We start from the raw sequence: 27,005 nt of genomic DNA, 5'->3' as shown, positions 1-27,005 counted from the left end.
CGGTAGACCGAATTTCTATTTTATTATTGAATTCAAATTCCATCATCTGCCACGGTGGGATTCAAACCTGGGTCCCCAGATCATTAAGTTGAGTTCATGGATTAACAGTCCAGCAATAATACATGAAGCCATTGCCCCCCCCCCCAAACCCGCACTAATGTTAAGAGCTTTAAAACAAAACTAACAAAATTCAAAGGTTTCCAGTCCATCAGACACTTTTAATTTTGTGGGTTTTACAGAATTTAATAGGTTCTGTAAAATTCTCAGGTTAAAATGCATAAAATCATTACATTTTGATGTCTGATAATATACCTTTTTATCTGATATCCCAGTGTAGCAGAAACTGCCAATTTACTGGCATTCTGTGTGTGAAAGATGTGAAGACCGTAGATAGAGGGAGACCACAAAAAGAATTCACAAAAATGGATCCAGAAATGAAGAATAATCTCAAAATACTGCAGATGCTGAAATCTGAAACAAATTCTGTGTGCTCGCACGCAGCGGCAGCAGAATAGCTGGAAAATTCCTTGTGTCAGCTCTCGACTGAGTTATCCAATTCATTCAATTTCTCTGCTCTTTGCCCATAGTAGTTATTTATTTACAAACAGAAAATGCTGGAAAATCTCAGCAGGTTTCAGAGCATCTGTGGGGAGAGAATAGGGCCAACTTTTCAAAGAACAAAGAGAATCAGGAAAGATTTATACCACGAGGGTGGCAGGGAAGGGGGTGGAATGGGACAAAGGGAATGTAAATGAGGATACAGAAGGCTGAGAAGGTGCTAAAAGTACCCATTAAGTGATTAGAATGAGTGAATGGCAGAACACAGGCACAGGCGCTGTTCCTCCAGTTTTGCGCTGATGTTCATTAGAACATTGCAAAAGCCAAGGACGGACACGTAGACAGGAGAGCAGGGTGCTGTGCTGAAATGGCAAGTGACAGAAAGCTCTGCATCCTGTAGAGATTCTCTGATTTTATTCTATGATTTAAATGTAGCTGTTTTCTGGGGTTTTTTTCAAACTCCAGGCTTTGCTGTCCAAGAAACCTTTATTCTGGTTAGCTGAATGATGTCTTCTCTACTCACAGATCCTGTGCTGAAAAGCCTCTAAAAGTCAGTGAGCTGCTGCATGCAAGGTGAACAGAGCAAAGTCCAGGCCATTATAAATTAAATCAAAAAGCCCTCTGGGCCATATGGATGAAAATTCCTGCCAATTATATATGCTGACTGTTCTTTTTAAGATACTACCTAGTATCTCTAGGTCGTAAATATGAATGTTTCCCTAATATTTAATAATTAATTGCAAACATGGTACATCCGTACCCATTTCCTTTGCATAATTTGACCATTGGCTCTCTATCTTTCAGGCCAATTTCTTGCTTTCTTCTCTATAACAGGGTACCAAGATCACTTGCAATTAATTTCACTCTAAAACCAGCAGAGTACCATTACCACCCCAAAAACCTCCAAGATTACCATGGTTGGGGAATCTAAACCCACAGAACTTTCCATTTTACAAAACTGTAAGCAGGATTAAAAGAAACATGAGCTAACTATTTTGGATAATTATTGCCTTTGGATAGCGATTTTGGCAAATGAGTCAGAAAGAAAAGCAAGTGTGATTGCACCAAATTTGCATAATTGCATATCATTCTTATAGGGTTAAACAATTTTGGGGGAAAAACATACTGGCATTCATCAATTTAACCTTAGCGGGAAAGTATTAAAAGCAAATTACATGCAATGGAAGACCATACCCTGATTCCTGCACTTCTGCATTTTAGTACAGCGTCTGGCACATTTGAACGAGGTGGATCAATCAGAGACAGAAGACCAATGAAGCATAAATTGGAGATTGGGAAATTCTTTTCATCTGCGTCAAATATGTACAAATCTGGATATTTGTCTTTTGGCAAATATTGATGACAAAATCCTAAAAGAATTGAAAATTGTTAGTGAAAAACTCACAAAACATAATTGTGACATTGAATTCCTACCAAAATCTATATGGCTAATTAATTAGCAAGCTTAAAAAAAGTGGAACATTTGGTTATTTAAGGAAGAACATTGCAAAATATAGGCCACAAAAATTCCTAACTCCAAATTATGCAAACAGAATTGCTGAGATTTTGCAGAAGGGTCAATGTTCATGTCAAGATCATGGGCGGTGCAGTGACACAATGGTTAGCACTGCTGCCCCGCAGCTCCACGGACCCCCCGTGTTTGATTCCAGCCTTGGGTGACTGTCTTTGTCGAGTTTACATGTTTTCCCTGTGTCTATGTGTGTTTTCTCCTGGTGCTCCAGTTTCCTTCGACAATTGAAAGATGTGCAAGGTAGGAAGATTAGCAATGGCAAATTGCTCCTCAGTGCCCCAGGTTGTGTAGGTTTGGGGGATTAGTGGAGTAAATACATGGGGGTTGCAGGGATGAGGTATGCCTGGGTAAGCTGCTTTGCCGGAGAGTTGGTGCAGATGCAATGGCCCCAATGGCCTCCATCTGCACTGCAGTGATTCTATGATTCTATATGAGTCCATATGAACACAGTGGGTCGTTGCAGTGCTGTAACTATTCCATCATCCCATAAATTTAACTTATCACAGGAGAAGTGGAAATTAACACTGACTTATGTTGAAAGTAGCACCAGCTAACACTCAGCCCCAACCAAATCCACAGCAAATCCTCTGCTAGAGAGGTGGCCCAGGAAAATTAGATATAAAGTATCAATTGCATTTGAACCTGTCTAAAGTCCACCAATCACTAGTTGGTTGTAATAATGTCAAAGAGAAACGTCTGGAGAATGTGGTGATCACCAAATCTATACACACATGTGCAGCTAATCAAAACAATTCAGAGAGGTGCAACTTGGTTTTAAAAGTAAATTTTCATATATGGGGTCACGTGAATTATGAGAAAAATGGTCTTTACTGAGAAAGTCCTGTAGCACAGTTGGGCCAGACGTTCTCGGTTCAAGTCCCATTTCAGGACTTGATGGCCATGGAAGGTGTGTTCATAACAGGAACAAACAGGTTAATCCTTCCCCAATAGGCCTGACGGCAGATTGTAAGAGCAGGAGGGTTTCCTGATCAGCCATTTTGCAGAAGGCAATGGCAAATCACTGCGGTACTTTTTGCCATACAAATTCATGGCCCAATCAAATGGAAGTTCATGGTTGCCAGTGCCTTCCTAGGGCAGGGTACGTGAAGGAGGTGTAGGTCTTCACATCAGTGTCAGTTGAGTTAATGTATTCATAAAATGAAGAGATAAATTCTTGATCTTTGCTTAAACTAGAAGCATTAAAGTAGGAACAAAAACTAAAATCAATAAACCAACCTCGATCTGTTTAATTTCACTGGCCAGGATTTTCTAGCTCCATTGGAAATTCCCACTGAAAGTCAATGGATGTTTTGCTCATCGCCAAATTTTCCAATTCTCTCGCAACCAGAAAATCTAGCCCATTATTGTTAGACAGATTCATTGAGCTAATAATCAGCTCTCCAGTAAGATAATTTGTTCAAATTAAATACTCCAATGAGTCATACATGGTGCACCTCTTATCTCGTCTTCTTACCTAGAACTCTCTCCCCCATCCCTCCAAATTCATGATAAGCCGAGTTAATAACTTCTATCTGACTATCATCCAGAGGAACCTCTCTGCCCTGAAGCATTATGGTGGAACAAGATTCCAAGATGCGTTCTGGTGCCCCCTTCATCACTAAGAGGAGACGTTTATCATATGGATTGTTGGTCTTATGAATGGACAGCTAAAAATAAAAATGCATTAGTTAAAAATCTACTGTATTGGTTTTATTTTGCTTTAAGGAGGAAAGATGTAAATGGAATAAATGTAAATGGCTAAACCAGTCATAGGATTTGTTTTAGAATTCACCTCGTAAATTGGACTGCACCTCCCACCATCTGTAACACATGGTGCACCTCTTACCTAGAGCATATGCTCTTAACCCTCCAAGTTCAAGACAATCCGACTGAATGATTTCTATCTCAACATCATCCAGCGGGATCTCTCAGCCCTGAAACATTGTGTGGAACAAGACCCAGTATGCTCTCTGGCACCCACTCTTCATCATTAAGAGGACTTGCCTGATGTTAGCTGATGTCAAATAAAGCAGACACAAATAGATGTCCCAAAAAATGTTGAAATAAAACCAGAAACCTAATTTAGGAGGAGTCACAATCGGTTACGTACTTGAAGGTGGATGATAAACAATTTCTACTTCTGCATCTTCAGCCTTATTAGTGCAAATTACATGTCTTTGTTAAGAACCCAATCATTCCATTTTACAAATGCCATCCAGCTGCCATTGAATATTCCAGTGTCTGATGTGATCACAAAGGATCTCAGGTCAGCTGTAGCTGATGTCAGCTCTGTAGTGGGTTTGAGATTCAAAATGACACAGAGCCAGAAAGTGGCCTTTCTATAGATAAGATTATCTGAAAATCAAAAATGTGCAGGGTTATGGGGAGAAGACAAGAGAATGGCACAAAGCGAAATGTTCATTCAGAGAGACGGTGCAGGCACAATGAGCCAAATGGCCTCCTTGTGCACTGTAACAATTCAATGAGATCAAAAAACTGCATAATTTTGGGACATAAGTGAATTATTCAGGCAAGAAAATCCAAAGCCTTGATCAATCCCTGTGCTCAAACAAATCTCTGTTCACAAAACCGGCCTCACCTCCTAACCTTGAACATGAGTAGCTTCCAACTGTATTTGTTAAGAGTGTGTCTTCGCACTGAGCGCAGACTTACAGGGCTAGTGGGAAAGATAGCCATCTTCTGCAATTTCTTAAGCTTTTTTAAGTTATCCTCATTGAAAATTATATTATTATTTGTTTCTTTTAATGAATTTTCATGCATTCAATTAATTACATGTTTGCAGGTTCTGAAACATGCTGTAGCTGATGTACATAAATGATGGTTAGAAGTTTTCATATGTATAAGATAAATCTGGGTCCAAGTTTTCATATGTATAAAATAAATCTATGGAATGGATTCAACACTTCCTTTGGACCCTGGGTTTTTTATATTGATTAATGTCCTATTTTGAATTTTCGGAGTATTCCAATGAAAATAAGGGTGTACTTTGAGGTAACATAGGTAGGGCATTGAGTATGTTTCTGGCTGCAAAGTCTAGGTTGTGTCCGCAGAGGGAACTCTGGCGCTGTTGAAGATTCTCATTGGCTGCAAAGAATGCAAGCATTCATTAAATTGCGAAAGCCGTTAATAAATGCAGACTCTTTCCTTCAAATTTAACAACTAATGAGGGTTAGAAGAGCAGATTAGAGACTGATCACAACCTTCAGTCCTGTTACTGGGCTCTGAAATTGCTGGACATATGAGTTATTTTGACAAAGACTTGGAAACGTAGCAAAATCATACTCTCCTGCAAATCTCATACATCACCTGAAATTTGTTGGTTGAATTGAATGGTATTTCAAATATTTTGGTATTCTCCTCTCTGAATTCCATCACATTGCCAAATGCAGCTTCAGAGAACTTCAGCAGAGCAGCTTCAGAGGCATCTCCAACCACGTCTCGCTGTGTGTACCAAATATAAAATAACATTGAGTGAAATAGCTCCTTTTCAGAGAAACACCAATGGTGCATTAACTGGTCACCATTCTACTCAATAATTCGCTATGGGCTCAGTTGTGTCTATCACTGGCCCACGCTTTTATCCATAGCACCCCTTACTTGTAGCTGTTAATTGCTCAGGAGCTTTAGCGTCATATTTAGTTGGAGGTCCGTGTGACAAATAACAAAATTATGTACTCTTAAATCAACAAAAATCAATAAATGGTAAGTCAGAATAAGTCCCACTGAAACTTCACAGTCCATTGGTCAATCTGCACCACAGATACACTGTCGAAGCTTAGTCATTTAGCTACAGAAATAAAACAATCAGTGCTTTGGCAGTCGTGCAGAACCATTGAGCAACAAATTATAAGTGACAACTGAATTAATTTTGGACAAAGGCAGATGAGGAATAATTTAATTAAAGGTAAATTTGAAGTGAATTCTTGGAAGAATAGGTGCAACAGAAGAACTAGAGGACAGCCTAATATTGATGAAAAATCAATTTGCGTTCAATATCTGAAAAGAAAAATCACACAAGGATCAACAATCTTGTTGACAAACATACAGAATACTGAAAGGCCTAGATAGAGACGACATGGGGAAGATGTTTCCATTAGTAGGAGAGACTAGGATCCGAGGGCACAACCTCAGAATAAAGGGACAGCCCTTTAGAACCGTGTTGAGGAGGAATTTCTTCAGCCAAAGAGTTGTGAATCTATGGAACCCATTGCCACAGAAGGTGGTGGAGGCCAGGACATTGAATGTAATTAAGAAAGAGCTAGATAGGTTCTTGATTGGTAAGGGGATCAAAGGTTATGGGGAAAAGGCGGGAGAATGGGGTTGAGAAACATATCAACCATGATTGAATGGCAGAATAGACTTGATGGGCCAAATGGCCTAATTTTGCTCTGATATTTTAAAGTCTAATCTGCCAGATTGGGTAACAGCTGAAAACCTAAGATGCAGTTGGATATTGTGATGGGATTGTACATTTTGTTCCCCACATTGATCAATGTGACCTCTCTTTCCTGTACCTCTGTTGTAATTTTGCTTCTACTCTCCCACCCATCTTTGATTTTACATTATTTTTGATGGATGCATCAGTCCATGGAGAACACAAAAAATGAGTTGTTTTCAGTTTTAATTGTGTCTCTACTCTTCAATTAAACTAATGGAACAGGGAACAACGTATTCCAGTGAAGAGTTTGACAAGCCAACAACTGTGATTTTACATTTTAAAACAGGCCTGTTTAACACTGTATTAAACATTGTTAAACTTAGAAATAATTTATTCAATTAGTGAGGAATTTGGATGTTGAAAGTACAGGTCCTGCTGATGATTGAATACTCTCCTTCCAAGATCTTAGCACCAAGCACGAAGTTTCCAGCTCATTAGAAACAATCTAAATGGTTCAGAACAAAAGTTTATTTATTAGTCACAAGTAGGCTTAAATTAACACTGCTATGAAGTCACTGTGAAAATCCCATTTCAATATTTTTTGTTATATTATTTTTATATTATATCTGAATATTTGTAACACTACGTTCTGCACTCTCTTGTTTTCTTCTCTAAGTACAGGATGTTTTGTCTGTATACCGCGCAAGAAACAATATTTTTCACTGTATACTAAGACACGTGACAATAATAAATCAAATATCACCATTGACTACCCAATTGCCTTTATTTCACTCAGCATCCAGCCTTTCGATTTCCTCCTCTCTCATTTCCCTGTTCTCATCATTTCTCTCATCTCCCCACTACACCTCTGACATTTTCCTCTCAGCACAATGCTCTAACTCCAGCGATGAAGGCTTGTTCCTACTGTCCTAAATCCGATGCATACTAAAGAAAAGCAAACAGAAAATTTCTTGCAAATGAACAGTGACTCTCTCATACCTTCATAATCGGGACATCCTCCTGCCCTGAGGCGAATTCTGCTTGGCTACAGAGTGCAATAATCTTGGCCAGAGCACTCCATGTTTCTGATGTCTGGTCAAATTTCTGAACTATGAATGAACACAATACACTACTTGTACATTATTGATTCTACTATACTTATTTAATAGTTGTTCTGCAAAACATTGAAATAATTAAATTGCAACTATTCCAAACAAGTAAGGAATTTTAACTGGAGATGTGCCCTTGACGGAAACAAGGGGCATGGTGGTTAAAAGAACAAAAAACAGCCCGGGAAACAAGCCCTTCGGCCCAACGAGCCCGCGCCGCCATTTTAACATTACCAGTCCCCCCTCCACCCATGGCCCTTATCTATGCTTATGGCATTCCACATTGAGGGAAACTAATTTAGGGACAATTTATTGCTGCCAATCAGCCTAATAGCACATCTTTGGGGTGTGGGAGGAAACCGGAGCACCCGGAGAAAACCCACGCAAGCACGGGGAGAATGCGCAAACTCCCACAGACACCGGCCCAAATCCATGTGTCTGCACAGCAAACAGTGATAGTCACTGAGCTGTCGTGTTGCCCAGCATCTGGACCAGTTTAAGCGCACACTAACAACATGAAGCACTAGGCTATTCTCAAACATCCGAGAGCAGCCCTAGTACGACCCATCGCGTGTATGCCCCTCATTGGACAACAAGGTGGATCGACTTAAAACCTGTGAATTAAAAGAGAAAAACATTATTATCATTCCACATCCTTGTACAGTACCAGGGACGTCCCAATGCTAGTGAACCTTATTTAAAACAATCTCCTATATCCTCCCATCTCCAACCCACTCAAGTGCCTGTCTAAGTAACTTTTAAACAACTCCAGCGTGCCTGCCTCCACCACCTTGCTTGGCAGAGCATTCCAAATCCATGTGAAAAACCTCCCTTTAATATCCGTGTTATACCTCTTCCCCCTCGCCCTAAGCCCATGGCCCCTCATACTGTGTGTCTGTAACATAGGAAATAGCTTACCACTGTTTACTCTATCTATAGCCTTCATAATCTTATATACCTCTATTAGATCCCCCCTCAGTCGCCGTCTTTCAAGGGAAAACAGCCCCAATTTGCTCAATCTTTCCTCATACCCCAGTCCTTCCATATCAGGCAACATCTTGGTAAACCTCCTCTGCACTCTCTCCAGAGTCTCCACGTTCTTCCGGTAGTAAGGCGACCTGAACTGGACACATTACTCCAAATGCGGCCTAACCAACGTTCTATACAACTGCAACATTAGACTCCAGCTCTTATACTCTATACCCCTTCCTATAAAGGCTAACATACCATCAGCTTTCTTCACAACCTTCTCCACTTGTTCTGCCACCTTCAAAGACTTGTGCACTTGCACCCCCAGGTCCCGCTGTGTTTCTGTACTCTTTATAGGTTTACCCTTTATCATATAACTCCCCCCTACATTATTCCAGCCAAAATGCATCACCTCACATTTATCCGGATTAAACTCCATTTGCCATATATCTGCCCAATATACCAGCCTATCAATATCCCATTGTATTGCCAGACACTGCTTGCCAATCCAGCCATCTTAGCATCATCTGCAAATTTGCTGATCACAGCACTTACTTCCTCTTCCAAGTCATTTATATATACTACAAAAAGAAGACGTCCCAGTACTGAGCACTGCGGCACACCACTAGTGACAGACCTCCAGCTAGAAAAGGAACCTTGCACTACTACTCCCTGACTCCTCTTAGCAAGCCAGTTCTCAACCCATCTATATACCTGGCCTTGTATCCCATGAGCCTTAATCTTTTCAACCAACCTACCATGAGGGACTTTGTCAAACGCCTTACTGAAATCCATATAGATGACATCAACAGCTCGTCCTTCGTCGACCGTTTTTGTCACGTCCTCAAAAGATTCTACCAGATTCGTAAGGCAAGACTTCCCCTTTACAAAGTCATGCTGCGTATCCCTAATCAGATCGCAACGCTCCAAGTGCTCATACGTCCTATCCCTAAGAATCCTCTCCATCAACTTGCCTACCACTGACGTCAAACTAACCGGCCTATAGTTACCCGGGTTATCCTTCCTACCCTTTTTAAACAACGGTACCACGTTCACAGTCCTCTGTGACCTCACCTGTGTCCAAAGAAGAGACAAAGATTTGCGTCAGAGGCCCAGCAATTTCATCTCTCGCCTCCCTAAGCAGCCTAGGATAAATGCCATCGGGCCCCAGAGATTTATCAGTTTTAATGCTGCCTAAAAGCCCTAACACTTCTTCCCTCATGATGGATAGTTCCTTCAATTGGTCTACAGCTCCCTCAAAGACTGTACCAGACATCAAGCCCCTCTCCTTCATGAATACTGACGCAAAGTATTCATTCAGGATCTCCCCCATTCCCTTAGACTCTAAGCACAATTCCCCTCCTCTGTCCCTGAGAGGACCGATTTTTCTCCTAGCCACCCTGTGGGGGAGATCCTGAATTAACACTTTGCGTCAGTATTCTCGAAGGAGAGGGGTTTGATGTCTTCGAGGGAGCTGTAGACCAATTGAAGGAACTATCCATTACGAGGGAAGAAGTGTCAGGGCTTTTAGGTAGCATTAAAACTGATAAATCTCTGGGGACCGATTTTTCCCCTAGCCACCCTTTTGTTCCTAACATAGGAGTAAAACGCCTTTGGATTTTCCTTAATCCTACCTGCCAAAGCCATTTCATGCCCCCTTTTTGCCCTCCTACTTCCCCTTTTGAGATCCCTCCTACTCTCTCTGTATTCCTCCACTGCTCTCTCCGTTCCCAGTTGCTTAGACCTAACATACGCCTCTCGTTTCTTCCTGACCAAGTCCTCAATGTCTCTAGTAATCCACGGCTCTCTAATCCTACCTTTCCCATCCTTCCTCCTAACCAGCACATACCTTTCCTGCACCCATTTCAGTTTTCCCTTGAAAGCCTCCCACATGCCTAAAGTGGACTTGCCCTCTAACAGCCTATCCCACTCTGTATCCCTAAGCTCCTGCCTAATCCAGCTGTATCTAGCCTTCTCCCAATTTAGCACCCTCCCCTTAGGACAGCACTCATCTTTTCCCATTAGTATCCTAAAGTAGACAGAGTTGTGGTCACTATTAGCCACATGTTCACCTACTGCAACCTCAACCACCTGACCCGGCTCATTGCCCAGAACTAAATCCAGTATAGCCCCCTCTCTAGTCGGGCTATCTACATGCTGCTCCAAGGACCCTTCCAATACACATCTTACGAATTCCTCCCCGTAGCACTCTGCCTCACAGCATCAGGGACCCAAGTTCAATTCCGGCCTTAGGTGACTGCCTGTGTAGAGTTTGCACATTCTCCCCGTGTCTGTGTGGGTTTCCTCTGGATGCTTCAGTTTCCTCCCTCAGTCCAAAGATGTGCAGATTAGGTTGATTGCCCATGCTAAATTGCCTTAGTGTCGGGGCATTAATAGGATAAATATGTGGGATTATGAAGATAAGGCCTGGATGGGATTGTTGTTGGTGCAGGCTCGATGGGCTGAATGGCCTCCTTCTGTACTGTAGGGATTCTATGATTCACCACACATATGCACGCACAATAATGAGTTGCTCATACTGAGTGAAACTTCAGCAATAATTAAGATTAATAGCACATATTTTAGGTCTGTATTCAGCTAGTCTGAGATTTTCAGTGCACTTATTTATACAATGCCTGTCACGATATCAGAACATTTCAAAGCCTTTTGACCATCCATAAGTCACAAGTCAAGTCTTTGATGCAACATTTTCCACTTACCTGAACAACAACATTTAAGTGGCTCATCAGGACAAAGTCATCTGAGTCATTGGCACTACCTTAAACAGTCACCCCACCCACCACCAGTGCATTGTGACAGCAGTGATATTGTTCGATGTGATTATCTACAACATCCATAACAGTAACTCACCAAAGTGCTTTCAACAGCAACTGCTTGCTCTGCAACTTGCATCCCCTAGTAAAACAAAGGTAGCAAGAGGACACCTTCTCTAAGCACTCTTCCGACTAAAGCACATAGTTTCCCCACTTGGAAAGATATTGCCATTCCCTCACTGTCGCTGGGTCGAAATCTTTGTTTTTTTTTATTCAGCAATATTATTGAGGTATTTACTGCACAGAGACTGCAGTGATTCAAGAAGACAGCTCCCTGTCAGCAGCAGCAGTAGGGATGGATATTAAATGCTGACCTTCCCAGAGATGCCCACATCCAATAAACAATTTGTTTTTTAAATGCTTTGCTATCATTTTTGAAGCAGAGTGGAATGTTGGTAGCAAACAATTTATACAGAACAAGTTGGCACCAACTAACGAAATTCAGCATGTCAGCTATGACTCTCACCAACTTTTACAGATGCACCAGGGAAAGCATTCTTTCTGGTTGTATCACAGCTTGGTATGGCTCCTGTTCTGCCCAAAGCCATAAAAAACTACAAAAGGTCATGAATATAGCCCAATCCATCACACAAACCAACCTCCCATCCATTGACTCTGTCTACACTCCCCACTACCTCAGCAAAGCAGCCAGCATATTTAAGGATCTCACACACCCTGGACGTACTGTCTTCTGCCTTCTTCCATCGGGAAAAAGATACAAAAGTCTGAAGTCACGCATCAACTGACTCAAAAACAGCTTCTTCCCTGTTGCCATCAGACTTATTAATGGACCTACCTCGCATTAAGTTGATCTTTCTCTACACCCTAGTTATGACTGTAACACTACATTCTGCACTCTCTTGTTTCCTTCTCTATAAGTGGTATGCTTTGTCTATACAGCATGCAAGAAACAATACTTTCCACTGTACACTAATACATGTGACAATAAATAAAATTTAAAGTGATATTGACCAGGTCATTGAGCGATATTGATTGCTGAACAAATATTGGCTTCCTGTTGAAGTTCCCTGTTCTTTGAAATAATACCCTGGGATGTTTTTAAATCTACTGGGGAGAACAGCGTCAATTGTTTTAATATGTTCTAAAAATCAGCACCTCCAACAGTGAGCGGCCCTCAGAATTCCAACTGGAGTGTCAGACTGGATTTTTATGGTCAAGTCTTTGAAGTCAGGCTCGAGCACACAACCTCCTAAGTGAGTCAGTGACACCATGCAAAGAAACAAGGTAAAGTTTGACATGTACGTGGACGAGATATGAAACCTCTGAGTTGACCAATACCCCAAGGACACTGATGTCAGGTGCTCTATCTCAACACTGCCTCTCTCAACTCCTCTGCTGTCAAGATGCTCATCTGACTCACCTTGGATGAGCCAAGTTTCTTCCAATTAAACATTAGAAACACCAAAGTCATTGTCTTTGGTCCCTATGACAAAATCTGTTCCCTGGCAAACAATTCCCGTTCCGTCCCTAGCCATTGCCTCACTCTTAACCCCATCACCTCATTTGACGAGAGCCGAGTTCCGAACACAAATCCTCTGTGAGATTGCCTACATCCAGCATCTTAACATTACCTGTCTCTGGCCAAGTCCATCTGAAGCTGAAACTTTCATCTCCATCTTTTCTCATTGATTATTCAAATGCTATTCCGGTTGGCCTTATCTCTTCTAGCCTTGAAAAAACTAAAGTTCATCCAAATATCCAGTCCATGTTCCAACTCACACCTAGTCCAATTCATCCATCACTGACCGACATTGGCTTATAGTCCACCAAGACCTCAATTTTAAAGTACTTTTCTTTATTTTGAAATCTCAACACCTCACTTCTCTCTGTAACCTTCCCCAGCCCAGCAACCCTCAGGGAAATCTGCACTCCTCCACTTGTGCTTTCTCATTCTTCTGCACCTTTTACATTCTACCACAGGTGACCAAGCCTTCAGTCATCTCGGGTCCAATTTTACCAATGCATTGCACCTGTTTTCAGGTGCAAAAACTTAGTAAGGTAGAATGTGAGGCAAGTAGCGTAATCAGCGCCTGCATCCACATTGGTTCCCCCTCTATCAAAACCTGAAAATGGCCGTAATTGAAACCGCACCCAAAATGGGCGCGACAGCCATTTAAATGCATTTGCATGCGTGCAAATTGACTTAATGGGCTGCACGCCCAAGTTTACCAGCACTTTCCCCTTTACCACCGCATTCGTCCAGCCAGAATCAGCACGAAACATGCTCTGTATAAGTTTGATTCGGGCACTCCAGTAAGTGAGGATGTAAGTGCCAAGCATCCAATGGCTCTCTGCTTAAGATCGGTGGGGGGAGAGTGGGGAATGGGGAAGGAAGGTAGGTCCGCTGCCACTCTGCTTGAAATCAGTGGGGGAATGGGGGAAGGGGAGTTTGCTACCACGCAGCCTGAGGTCAATGAGGTGGGGAAGGAGGGCTCTGCTGCCACTCTGCTTAAGACCAGTGCAGGGAGAAGGGGGGCCTGCTGCCATTCTGCCTGAGATGGGTAGGGGAAAAGTGGGGGGGGTGGTGCTGCCACTGCCACTCTGCCTGTGATCAGTAGGGAGGTGGAGGAAGGGGGATCCGCTATCACTCTGCCTGAGATAGGTGGTGGGAGGGTAGATCACTCTGCCTAAGATCAGTGAGGGGTGGAGTGGGGGGGTCATAAGGGGGTCAGTAATGTTGGGGGCCAGGGGAAGGCATTTTCTGGCCTGGAGAGATGTCATGATGTGGAGATGCTGGTGTTGGACTGGGGTACACACAGTAAGAAGTCTCACAACACCGGGTTAAAGTCCAACAGGTTTATTTGGTAGCAAAAGCCACTAATGTTTGGAGCGCTGCCCCTCCGTCAGGTTCACAAACAGGGCATATAAAGACACAAACTCAATTTACAAAATAATGGTTGGAATGCGCGTCTTTACCTGCAAAGTTAGTGGCTTTTGCTACCAAATAAACCTGTTGGACTTTAACCTGGTGTTGTGAGACTTCTTACTGGAGGGATGTGGAAGGGGAGCAGCACTCTATCATGTTTTTTCAATATGTGCAGTTGGAAGTGCCGATCGGAGCTGCAGGGCTTTGGGCGCGTTAAGCCCCACCGACAGGCTTGGGCAGTGCAATTCAGAATTTGTTCAGGCAGAGTGCGTAATGGAGTGCCTGAGAACAGGCCTAAAAGTCGGATCTGAAATACTTCCAGTTTCAAGTCCATCCAACACTTAGAATCAAAATGATAAAATAGGGCCCCCAGCGCCAAAATTCTGCAATTTCCTTCATAAAGTTCTCTCCTACATCAAAATGTTGATTAAAAACCAAGCGCTTTGGTTACAGCGCACATGATCTCCTTCCTTGGCTTCATACCAATTCTGTCTGCCTACTTTGTTTTAATCGATTGAAGCTGCAATATAAATCTAAGTTCTTGTTGTAACTCCTTTGTATTACAGAATAAAAGTAGCCAAAGAAAAAGGTCTCGTGACACTGGGTAGCATCCCTACCTCTGGGCCAGAAGTTCTGGATATGCATTGCTCTGAAAGATGTTTCTGGGAATTGCTGCCAGTTTTCCTTTGAATAGATGTCCAATTTGTGGTTTAGGCATCCCTAAATCTGGGAGCATAGTCCAATGCTTATTTATCCTCAAGTTATTACATATTGACAAATTCCTGTTTGAATCTAGTGATCAGGCACTGTAAGCATGAGCTGCCCAAGTTGAACAGATTCTCACTGGCACCTTTGGAGCTTAAACATAACTCGCATCATTTTGCGAGGCTTACACTTGTGGGTCTGTGCCTAGCTCTTGTGCCGCTATGTTTCTGAGCTACAATGATGATCATTTTCACTGCAGGGAATATTGGAATTGGTGCCATACTTGCATTGTGATAAGAACGGCCGACAGATGTAGGAAAAGATTGCTAGTGTTGTAAAAAGGACAATTCAACAATCTACTGGAATTAGAGGGGAGGGGGCAGTTAATTTTAGTGGCACTGCTTAAGAGATTTGCAGTAAACCCCTTGCATGTGTTACTTTAGTGGCTGTTAGCTGAGTTAAAATCAATGTGCGAAAAAAGCTATTGAGTGTAGACTGGAACGTAACGTGTCCACAATATCCACTACATTAAAACTAAAACGTAGTGAAAATTAAATCCTCTTGATGTTTGAAATTATTCAGAATTCAAATGATTGCCCTGGACAGAGTGGATAGGAGCAGCTGTTCCTCTTAACTGAAGGGTCAATTGCGTGAGGACATAAGTTCAAGGTGAGGGGCAGGAGATTTACGGGGATATATGAGGAAAATCCTTTTTACCCAGGGGGTGGTGATGGTCTGGAATGTGCTGCCTGGGAGGGTGGTCGAGACAGGTTGCCTCATGTTCTTTAAGAAGTACATGGATGAGCACTTGCCACATCATAACATTCAAGGCAATGGGCCACATGCTGGTAAATGGGATAGGATGGGAGGTCAGGTGTTTCTCATGTGTCGGTGCAGACTTGATGGCATCTTCTGCACGAGATGATTCTATGATTCTATCTGTAAATCTTCTCTGAGTTAAAAAAGAGCTAGATAATATGTATCAGAATCAGTGGAACTGAAACATAAACACAGATTCAGTCACGTTCTTCCTGCACCTGACTGATCTTCACTGGTGTCTGCTGTATGATTTTCATTATCAAACCAAAGATGGGCCACAGTCATTCGATTCTGGGTAAGCGTTCCTGTCTTATCCGAGCAGATAACAGATGTGGATCCCAAAGTCTCAACAGCTTCCAGATTCTTTACCAGGCAGTTCTTCCTGGCCATTCTTTTGGCTGTCAGAGTGAGGCTAACCTGCAAGTAAAAGGGCAGAGGTGAACTTACATTCTGTTTGCTATCATTGTGCGGTAGAGATTTGAAACCATCGTCATGGAATAGTTCCAAATAACAATTCAAATAAATAAATAGCAAGACTATTAAATTTTTAGAGAGTGCATTATTACTTTGCATGAAGTAGTCTTTTTCATCTCACAGAGGGCTGTCAATGCCCCATCGCTAAATATACTTAAGGCTGAAATAGACAGAATTCTGATCTTATCCCACCCCCTTCCCCCAACTCCGTGGTTATCCACCTCGCAAGCTTTCTGGGAGAGCAAGACCAACACATAGTTTGGTTGCTATGAACTTACAGTGAGAGTGGCCAGGAGGCCTTCGGGCACATTAGCAACGATGATGCCAATCAGGAAGATGATGGAATCAAGTAGTTTGTATCCCAGTGTCAGCGCGAGGATGAAAAACACAATTCCAATGGACACAGCCATTCCGGTTACAATGCAGACAAAGTGTCTAATCTCAATGGCGATGGGAGTCTTTTCGTGGTGTACTCCTGATGCAAGAGATGCAATCGCTCCAATCATTGTTTGATCCCCTGTGCTGATCACCATGCCAGTAGCTGTGCCTTTCAAAATAATAATTTTTTAACAATTACAAGCTGGTACATTTCTGCCAATTATTGCAATTTGATTGCAATTAAGCCTGGATTTTAATTGCACTCCCAGCACAACATCCCCCACCCCACCCCACCCACCCACACACACACACACACACCCACACACACAAACCCAGGACAGCTGAATGAGGGTCATAGAATCATAGAATCCTACAGTACAAAAGGAGGCCATTCGACCACTGAGTCTGCACCGACCACAATCCCACCCAGGCATTTAACCTAGCTAATCCCCCTGACACTACGGGGCAATTTAGCATGACCAATTAACCTAACCTAGACATCTTTGGACTTTTGGAAGAAACCAGAGCACCCAGAGGAAACCCACACAGACACAGGAGAACGTGCAAACTCCACACAATCAGTGACCCAAGCTGGGAATCGAACCCGGGGCTCTGGCACTGTGAGGCAGCAGTGCTAACTACTCTGTTGCCCCTCATGAGGGTAAGTAAATTATTAGGACTGGGCAACCCCTGCCCACCGCCCACCCAACTTTCCCTCCTTAGATATGGAAGTTCAAAATTAAACTGGAAGAAGCTCCCAAGAAAGCTAGGCTGGAAATTAATGAACATATAAAAGCCATTGCCTGATGACATCATTAACATTGCAGTAACTGAGGGGCATCCTCGTCTGCGAGATTCCCATCAACTAATCCCAGACAGAAACTTTTAGCTCTCCATGGTAATTGGCCTGTTTACCACTCTGTGTGGGTCAGATGATGGGTCGGCTCTGTTCCTTGAGGATGCCATTGGCTTCTCATAGTCCCACTCTCCAAGTGAATCCCTCTCCATCACCGCATGGAGCTGATGTTCCTTTCCCAGTGATAGAAGCCATCCCTTAGCAGCCCTGGGGCTTTGCCTCCAGCCCAGCAGCCAGGTTGTCTCCATGGCCGTCTGCTGGGCAGGAGGCGGCCGTGCAATATTTTATTGAGACCAGTACAATCAGTCATATCTCCCAGCCTCCAACCGGGTTCTTCGGCATCTTTCCCACGTTTTTCCTTTAATATCAGGGCCAAAGAATCATAGAAACATTCAGAAGGTAAACATTCCACTCATCATATCTGGGCAACACCTGTCATGATGATCATGAAACTACCAAGTAATTGTAAAAAAAAAACCCCATCAGGTTCACTGATGTCCTTCAGGGAGAGAAATCTGCCACCCTTCCCCAGTCTGGTCCACGTAACCCCAAAGTCACGGAAATATTTTTTACCTATAGCTCCTCTCCGACATTGCTAGCAAGCCTCACCCGGATAAAACAACTTTATCAAACATGTCTGCGTGGGTTTTCTCCGGGTGATCTGGTTTTCTCCCACAGTCCAAAGATGTGCAGATTAGGTTGATTGGCCATGCTAAATTGTTCCTTAATGCTGGGGGGTTGGCAGGGTAAATAAATCGGGTTATGGGGATAGGCGCTTGGGTGGGATTGTCGTTGTAGACTCAATGGACTGAATGGCCTCCTTCTGCATTGTAGGGATTCTATGAAAATCAAAGGGACCTGCCCTCAGGAAACAAAAATGACAGACTCACCTTGCCCAGTCAACTCTGTAAAGTTTCACTAAGATCTAGGAGCCTGAGCCAGGTTGAATTCCATTTTCTGCTTTCCTCTTTTAAGATGCCCTTTAAGAGCAAATTCTTTGCCCAAAGCTTTGGCTATCTGCTCTAATCCTGCCTATGTGACTGGGTGTCAAGGATGCTTTATAACACTCCTATGGAGCGCATTGGAACATTTATTACATTAAAGGCCCACGCTGTCAATTTTATGTACCATCTGCAAACTACTTAATCATGCTCTGACATTTCAGTCTAGACATTTCAGTCTAGATCAAAGAGTTTCTAACAATTCGATTTGCTCAGTGAGAAGTTCTGGGTTATTTGGGGTAAAGAATCTGGATGACCTGCTTATTCTCTGGTGCTAATCAAGTTTTCTTATCCAGAAAATTGGTTTCATGTTATGAAGAGGGAGGGATCTGCTGCGGGGATGCTTACACCAGAATTTATCCTTGGGCACAAAGATAACTAAATGTAGAGAAACCTTCCAAATAGGGTGAATTACTATTACTATTTACATTACATTACTATTTTTTTACTGAAACAAGAATTTCTTAAAAACAAAATATAAATGTATAACTTCAATTTAGCACATACCCACGTAGCATTTTGATTAGTCTCAGCTAATCCCTGAACAGTGAATCTACCTTCCCTCTACAAACTGGCATGAGGATAGTTATAGTCATGTGGGCAAAGTCAATGCCAATGGAATCATATCCCCTGAGATTTTATTTTTATTTATTTATTAGTGTCATAAGTAGGCTACATTAACACTGCAATTAAGTTACTGTGAAAATCCCCTAGTCGCCACACTCTGGTGCCTGTTGGGTATGCTGAGGAAGAATTTAGCATGGCCAATGCAACTAACCAGCACGTCTTTCGGACTGTGGGAGGAAACCGCAGCACCGGAGGAAACCCATGCTGAGACAGGGAAAACGTGTAGATTCTGCACAGCGACCCAAGCCGGGGATCGAATCCAGGTCCCTGGTGCTATAAGGCATCAGTGCTAATCATTGTGCCACCATGTCGCCCCTTGTCTTTTGTGGAAAATCTCAGCAGGGATGGCACGGTAGCATAGTGGTTAGCACTGTTGCTTCACAGCTCCGGGGACCTGAGTTTGATTCCCGTCTCGGGTCACTGTCTGTGCGGAGTTTGCACATTCTCCCCGTGTCTGTGTGGGTTTCCTCCGGGTGCTCCAGTTTCCTCCCACAGTCCAAAGATATGCGGGTTAGGTGGATTTAAAGCTAAATTGCCCCTTAGTGCCCCGGGATGCGTAGCTTAGAGGGATTAGCGGGTAAATATATAGGGATATGGGGATAAGGCCTGGGTGGGATTGTTGTCGGTGCAGAGTCAATGGGTGGTATGGCCAGTTTTTATGCCAGGTCTGGCAGCATCTCTAAGGATGTGCTGCCCATTAATAAGTTCATAATAAGATCAATACAATCATAAGAATTAGGAGCTGGAACAGGCCATTTTGTTAATCTAGCTTGTTCTGAACATTCAATAAGATCATGGTTGATCTGATTGTGTCTTAACTCCATTTTCCCTCATAACTGTTGACTGCCTTGTCAATCAAAAATCCGTCTAACTTATCCCTGACTATATTGACTGACCCAGCCCACACTGCACTTTGTAAAGGAGAATTCCGAAGTCTAATGACACTCAGAAGAAATTCATCCTCATCTCTGTCTCAAATGGTGGATACCTATTTTCAAATTGTGCCCCCCATTTCTAGATCCCCTCACAAAAGGAAACGTCTTTTCAGTGTCTACCCCGTCAAGCCTCCTCAGAATCCAATATGCTTCAATTAGGTCGCCTCTTCATCTTCTAAATTCCAATGACCTGCCAGCCTCTCATAAAACAACCTCTTCATCCCAGGAATCAGCCTAGTAAACCTTCTCTGAACTGCTTCCAATGCAAGAATATCCTCAAGTAAGGAGACCAAAACTGTACACAGTGCACCAGGTGTGACCTCACTGACTGTACAATTGTACTCTAGCCCCTTGCAACCTTTCATTTGCCTTCCTAATAACTTGCTATCATAGAATCCCTACAGTACAGAAGGCGGCCATTAGGCCCATCAAGTCTGCACTGACCACGATCTCACCCTATCCCCATAACCCCATGCATTTACCCTAGCTAGTGCCCCTAGTGAGGGCAATTTAGCATGGCCAATTCACCTAACCTGCACATCTTTGGACTGCGGGAGGAAACCTAAGCATCCGGAGGAAACCCACACAGACACAGGGAGAACTGCACACAGTGACCCCAAACAGAGAATTGAACCCGGATCCCCGGCGCTGTGAGACAACTCTGCTAACCACTGTGCCACTGTGTCGCCCCTACATACTAACTTTTTGTGATTGATGTAAAAGAACATTCAGACCCCTCTGTCTAGCAGCATTCCGCAGTCTCTCTCCAATTTAAATGATATTGTGTTTCTATTCTTCCAGCCAAAGCAGACAGCCTCACATTGTCTCACAGTACACTCCATCAGCCAAATCTTTGTCCATTCACTTCACCTGAAGACTCTTTGTAACAACTTGCTTTCCAATCTAAATTTATTTCACCAGCAGATTTGGCTACAATACAACTGATCTCTTCACCCAAGTCACTAAATCACAAAGAGTTGAAGCCCAATGCCAGTCCCTCTAACATCCCACAAATTGCAATTCGTCAACCTGAAAATTAACCATTGATCCTGACTCTGTTTCCTGTTAGTTAATCAATCCTCTGTCCCCAGTATCCGCATCATGAGTTCTTATCTTCTGCAGTCACCTTTTATGTAATTAAAGGTTATGTAATCTTTAATGAGAGGTTAGGAAAACTGTACCAAGGTTTGAAATATGGAAATGTATTTATTTCCAGCAAGTACCTACCTTCAAGACAGGTGGTGGAAAAGAACCCAACGTTCTTTGTTTCGAGTATGTTCTTGTGTGTGAATTCAGTGCAACGAGACTGTGCTTCAAACTCACCAGTCAGGCTGGAGTTATCCACCTGCCAAGATGGAAAAGTCAATTATATCTTAAACAGAATTGCATTAAAAACGATCAGTTAAAATAACCTGGATGGCTTCTTTTTAAATAACCTGGATCTGGAACATATTGATGAAAGGCTCACAGATTCAAGGAGAGATGGTTCCATAGTGATAATGTTATTGGATTAGTAATCAGATCAGACACGACCTTATTGAATGGCGGTACAGACTTGAGGGGCTGAGTGGCCTACTCCGAATTGGTATAATCCAAGGATCCAGATTAATGCTCTGGGCAGCTGGTGGAATTCAAATTCTATATCAAGTTAGTCTTGTTAACTGAGACCATGGCAACTATAATCGATTGCTGTAAAAACCCATCTAGTTCATGAATGCCCTTCAGGGAAGGAAATCTGCCTTGTTACCAGGCATGGTCTACATGTGTCTCCAGACCCACACCAATGTGGTTGACTCTTAATTGCGCTTTGCAATGGTTTGGCAATCCACTTAGTTCAAGGGCAATTGGGGATTGGGCCTTGCCAGCGACACCCACCAGTAACTTTCAAAGGGGTATTGGATCTCTACTTGGCAAATTTACAGAGCCAAGGGGAATGGGGTTGGAATAAGCAAAGGATGACTAATTAGTCACTCTTCAAAGAGCTGGCACAGGCATGATAGGATGAATCACTGCCTCCTGTCCTGTGTAATACTATCACGCTATACAACATCACTCCAACTCTTTTGTCACATAAGACAAAGGCACGTCTGACTTGAAGTTTAGTCTTTTCCCTCCCTTCAAAGATTGTCAATGCTTAAATATCAGAGAAAGTGGGATAATTCCTCATGGAGGGAAGGGGAAAAAATAATACTGATCTCCCAGATTGCTTGTGAATTCAAACTATCCGAAGATGTGAGGGTTAGGTTGATTGGCCATGCTAAATTGTCAGGGGGATTAACAGGTGGTTACGGGGATAGGGCCTAGGTAGGATTGATGGGCTGAATGGCCTTCTTCTGCACTATAGGGATTCTAATGTTGGACCTAAGGGAGCAAACTGGCCGCCTATCTTCTTAAACAGGTAATGTTTGGTAGCACTGGGGGATCTGAAGAGCAGCTGAAAAATATAGACCTTAGTATGTTAAAGATAGCAATAGACAGCAGGATGCTATCTTTTCCTGTTTTGCTTTCTGAAATGCAGGAGGGGTCTGTCTTAAAATAGGCTATTTTCAAAGGTAATATTGAGCTCTTTCTAAAAATAGAATTTTTAAAAATTATTTACAGCAGCTTGACTTCCTATTTATTTAAAATAATGGATGGGCTACCTTGCAACTCTGAGCAGAGAGGAGGCGGAGATCCGCTGGAATTCGGTCACCAGCTTTAATCTGCACAATGTCACCAACAACCAGTTTATCTGCTGTAATTTGCTGCTTCTCACCATCACGGATAACAAGGGCTTGCTGGAAGAATGATCAACATTACAACCATGTTAATTCGACAAGAATTTATTCCAACTGCGACCGCATCTCAGTTTTGTGCAGGTTAAAAATGTTTTGCGTTAAACATTGGTTGACATAAACATAAACCGAGATAAGTATTGAAGTTCCCCTCCAATCACATGCCCTCCTTTTTAAAAAGTTAGAATTCACTCTTTGGGATGTGAAAGCTGTTGCCATTTATTATCTGTTCTGGGTTGTCCTAAGGTGGTGTTGTTAAGTCTTCTCTCTCCTTGATGTTCTGGTAGCAGTTTGGATTCAACTGAGTAGCTTTTGCAGCCACTCCATGGGTCAGTTAGGGGTTGGTGTGGGACTGGTGTCACCTTGAGGCTGGACTTGAAGGAGGAACTACTACTCGCAGAGGGTGGTGAATTTTTGGAATGCTCTGCCCCATAGCGTGCTGGAATCTGAATCATTGAATGGTTTCAAGGAGATAGACAAATTTCTAATAATGAAGGGATAAGGGGATATGGGGAACAAGTAGAGATTTGAGACCAAGGACAGATCAGCCATGACCTGATTGAATAGCAGAGCAGGCTTGAAGGCTGAACTTGTCTACTTCTGCTTCTAATCCCAATGCTTCCTTCCTTAAAAGGCATTGTTTGGGTTTGTAAGTCCAGCAGTTTTGTGGTTATTTTTACTGTGACCAGTTTTTAAATATCTAAGGGCTGTAATCTTCAACCTCACAACCAACTAGGTAAGAATAACCCTGCCAGCCGACATATTGGTTCCCTGGTTCCATCCCATCCCTCAGGCCTGAAATCACCTTGACTTTGAAAGACAGCTAAGTGATTACATATTAAGACCTGTTTAGGGAGGTCAGGTGAGATCTTCCTGTTAGTCTCCAGGATCCTACAGATGATATGGACCATCTGGATGCCTGGATGTAGCCTCCTGGCATCAGGCAGAGAAGGCCTGCATTCCAGGCTGGTCTAGAAGTTTTCCTTGCACCCCAGCAGAAGCTGCAGACTTCCTTATAGAGGGGTTTCCCATTACCCCCCTCCCCAAAGTCTGCACCATTGGCCCATCCCACTGTGGTGCTTTGGATTGCAAAAACCATGTTTTATTTAAAGGATTGAAAAAATCAGGGAGAGGCTGCCTCTGTTTCGAGCCACTCCTGCTCTCTTATTTAATTACATTGCAATCTGCTTGCTGCTTTCAAGCTGGTAGAGTCCTCCAATGGCCTGCAGTGAGAACTGCATCATATTTGAACACCCCTTGACTTTTCTGTCACAGGCCAGTCTTCTGGTTCCCATTTTAGCCTGATGGTGGGGATTCAGCATCCCACGGAGATAATCCTGCCCTCAAATCCTAATTCTCAAGGTGCCATAAATACAGATTAATAAACGATATTACACACCTGGGGGACCATTTTATGGAAGCTTGCCATGATATTGGTGCTCTTCGCTTCTTGGTAGTAGGCAAAGCAGCCGGTGAGGATGACAACTCCAGCAAGCACAACACCTAAGTATAACTGAGGAGCCAAAACTGTTACCAAACAGAATTCCAGTTCCAGACAAATACACATTTGATTTTACTCTTTCTTTCATCCCTTCATACTTAAATCAAACTGTGATTTTCATCTTAAGTCTGAAATGTTTTGATTTGCCACTCTTCCCTCGTACCCATCGTCATCCCACAGCCAATCGGCCTCATCAAACTCGCTTTCGTTTTTCTGGGATCTTCTCCAATTCAGATCACACTCAGCTGAGCTGCAAATTCATTCTTTTTGCCACGGCTCGATGTGTCAGCTGCATTCAGCTTCCTCAGGCTGTGGCTCAGTTCTCTGTAACCTCAAATTTGCAGGTGCGTGGAGTGTCATGAAGATCTTCATTTGTTGGTACTTTCCAAAGGGTGGCACAGTGATTAGCATTGCTGTCTCATAGTGCCAGGGGCCTGGATTTAATTCCATCCTCAGGTCACTGTCTATGTGGTGTTTGCACATTCTCCCTGTGTGTACATGGGTTTCCTGCAAGTGCTCCGGTTTCTGCCCACAGTCCATAGATATGTGGGTTCAGTGGATTGGCCATGCTGAATTGCCCATTAGTGTCAGGGGGTCTATCAGGTAAATATGTGGGGTTACAGGGATAAGGCTTGGGTGGGATTGCTGTCAGTGCAAACTCAATGGGCCAAATGGCCTCATTCTGTGCGTAGGGATTCTATGATAATCTATGAAACTGTAATAATGCAGCACCTCTCATGAAAAACAACATATCAGGTTCTGGTCAAGTTGACTTTTGGATATTGTGATTTTAATGTATATGTACGATAATATTCAACCGCATCAAGTCTGAAAATGAATTCAGTGCAAATTGAATTGCAGACTAATTTGGAAATAACAATAAGTCCACCAGTATCTAAAAAGACAAGCATTACCAAGAAGTTGGGCACCATTTCTGGGTCATTACTTGGCTGTGATTCTGGGTCTGCAGGAGAGGAATATGAAGCGGGGAATGAGAAAAATCAGGAAGGGGACTCGGGGTGGATTGCCTTCTCACTGCTGTGGCATTTTGCCAGTGATGGGTAAGGTGATGGACAGCCATCCTGCTCAGATGTCAATTATGCCACTAATCTAGCCAGCTGAAGCCTCTTCCCACCATTGCTGGCATTTTAACAATTGCAGCTGGACAGTCCGCTATGTGGAGAACCCAGGAGAGGGAGGATGTAAGAGTGACTGAGGTGAGCTGGCTGCTTTATAGAATCCCTACAGTGCAGAAGGAGGCCATTCAGCCCATCGTGCCCGCACCAACAACAATCCCACTCAGGCTCTATCCCCATGCATTTATCCTGCTCACATCCCTGACACTAATGGGCAATTTTGCATGGCCAGTCATAGAATCCCTACAGTGCAGAAGGAGGCCATCTGGACCATCAAGTTTGCACTGACCACAATCCCTCCCAGGCCCTATTCCCATAATTCCACATATTTACCCTGCTAATCCCCTGACACAAGAGTCAATTTAGCATGGCCAATCAACCTCACCTACACAGCTTTGGACCTTTTATTCATTTGTATGGGATGTGTATTTCTTGTCCATTCTGAAATGCGCTCCATTTCAGAGGGCACTTGAGAGTCAATTGGATTCTCATTATTACTCAGTGTTGTGGGTCTGGAGTCACATGTTGGCCGGACCTGGTGAGGACTGCAGATTTCCTTCCCTAAGGACGTGAGTGAACCAGATGGGTTTTTACAACAATCGATAATGGTTTCATGGTCATCATTAGACTTTTAGTTCCACATTTTTTTATTTAATTCAAATCCCACCGTCCACCTTGGTGGGATTCGAGCGTGGGTCCTAAGAGTATTATCCTGGGTTTCTGGATTGCTTGTCCAGTGACTATACCACTGGGAGGAAACCCATGCAGACATGGGGAGAACATGCAAAATCCACACAGTCAAGACAATCCAATTTTGCAATGGGGCCTCACATGCATTAGGTTCCTTATTAATAAATGGCCCAAAAACAGCTGTTTAAAGTACGGGCAATTTACCTCCATTTCATGGTCCTTAACAGTGCAACAGGCCTTGTTGTAATACTGGAAATTTTGGAAGTTATTTGTCTCCAAAAACATAAGCTTAGCATGCCAAGTTCCCATGCCATTAACTTTTCAGATTAAAACAATAGCAAACATTTGATTGTAAAAACAAACAGCCCACATTTCACGCAGCAAGTGTCTTGTATGAGTTTATCACTTACATTGTCTTTGGCCGACTGATTGCCTTGTCCCATCTGAATGACAAAAGCAACCCAGCAAAGTACAGCTCCAACCCAAAGCAGAAGGGAGAATCCGCCAACCATTTGCTTCAAGAACTTGATTACCTCAGGGGTCTGTTTGGGAGGTGTGAGCACATTGGGACCATCCCGAGCCAGGATCTCTGCTGCTCTGGCACTGGTCAGACCCTGTAATAAAACCACTAAAGAGCTACAAGAATACTAGTGAACTTCATATCAAAGCTAACAGTAGTCAAAATGATTTAAGGGTCTTTACTAGAGGTAAGCTAATCCATTCGATCTGACATGACCCTTTGAGTATTTACAACTGATTAGCAATTTTCTTCTGTGATTAATTGTGATTCCCTTCTATTGAAAATCAGTCAGAATGCTGATC

The 27,005-nt window shown here is 43.0% G+C and overlaps 1 protein-coding gene across 1 annotated transcript in view; it reads right to left on the bottom strand.

The window, feature by feature from the left end:
* LOC145359767 (potassium-transporting ATPase alpha chain 2-like) overlaps positions 1-26,710 on the bottom strand; it is a 43,115-nt gene extending 16,405 nt beyond the window's left edge. Inside the window, exons 1-10 of the mRNA XM_080214547.1 lie at positions 26,594-26,710; positions 24,256-24,369; positions 22,725-22,859; positions 21,310-21,427; positions 16,564-16,832; positions 16,030-16,228; positions 7,488-7,597; positions 5,417-5,551; positions 3,564-3,756; positions 1,753-1,928 (exon numbers count right to left, since the gene is read on the bottom strand). Of these exons, the coding sequence (XP_080070673.1) occupies positions 1,753-1,928; positions 3,564-3,756; positions 5,417-5,551; positions 7,488-7,597; positions 16,030-16,228; positions 16,564-16,832; positions 21,310-21,427; positions 22,725-22,859; positions 24,256-24,369; positions 26,594-26,695 (1,551 nt within the window). The 5' untranslated portion in view covers positions 26,696-26,710. The remainder of the gene's footprint in view (positions 1-1,752; positions 1,929-3,563; positions 3,757-5,416; positions 5,552-7,487; positions 7,598-16,029; positions 16,229-16,563; positions 16,833-21,309; positions 21,428-22,724; positions 22,860-24,255; positions 24,370-26,593) is intronic.
* Between the last annotated feature and the right edge of the window lie 295 nt (positions 26,711-27,005).

This window comes from Carcharhinus amblyrhynchos, chromosome 29 (assembly GCF_965287045.1).
Source record: "Carcharhinus amblyrhynchos chromosome 29, sCarAmb.v2.hapA, whole genome shotgun sequence".
Taxonomy (NCBI): domain Eukaryota; kingdom Metazoa; phylum Chordata; class Chondrichthyes; order Carcharhiniformes; family Carcharhinidae; genus Carcharhinus; species Carcharhinus amblyrhynchos.
This window is presented reverse-complemented; position numbering and strand designations above follow the sequence as displayed.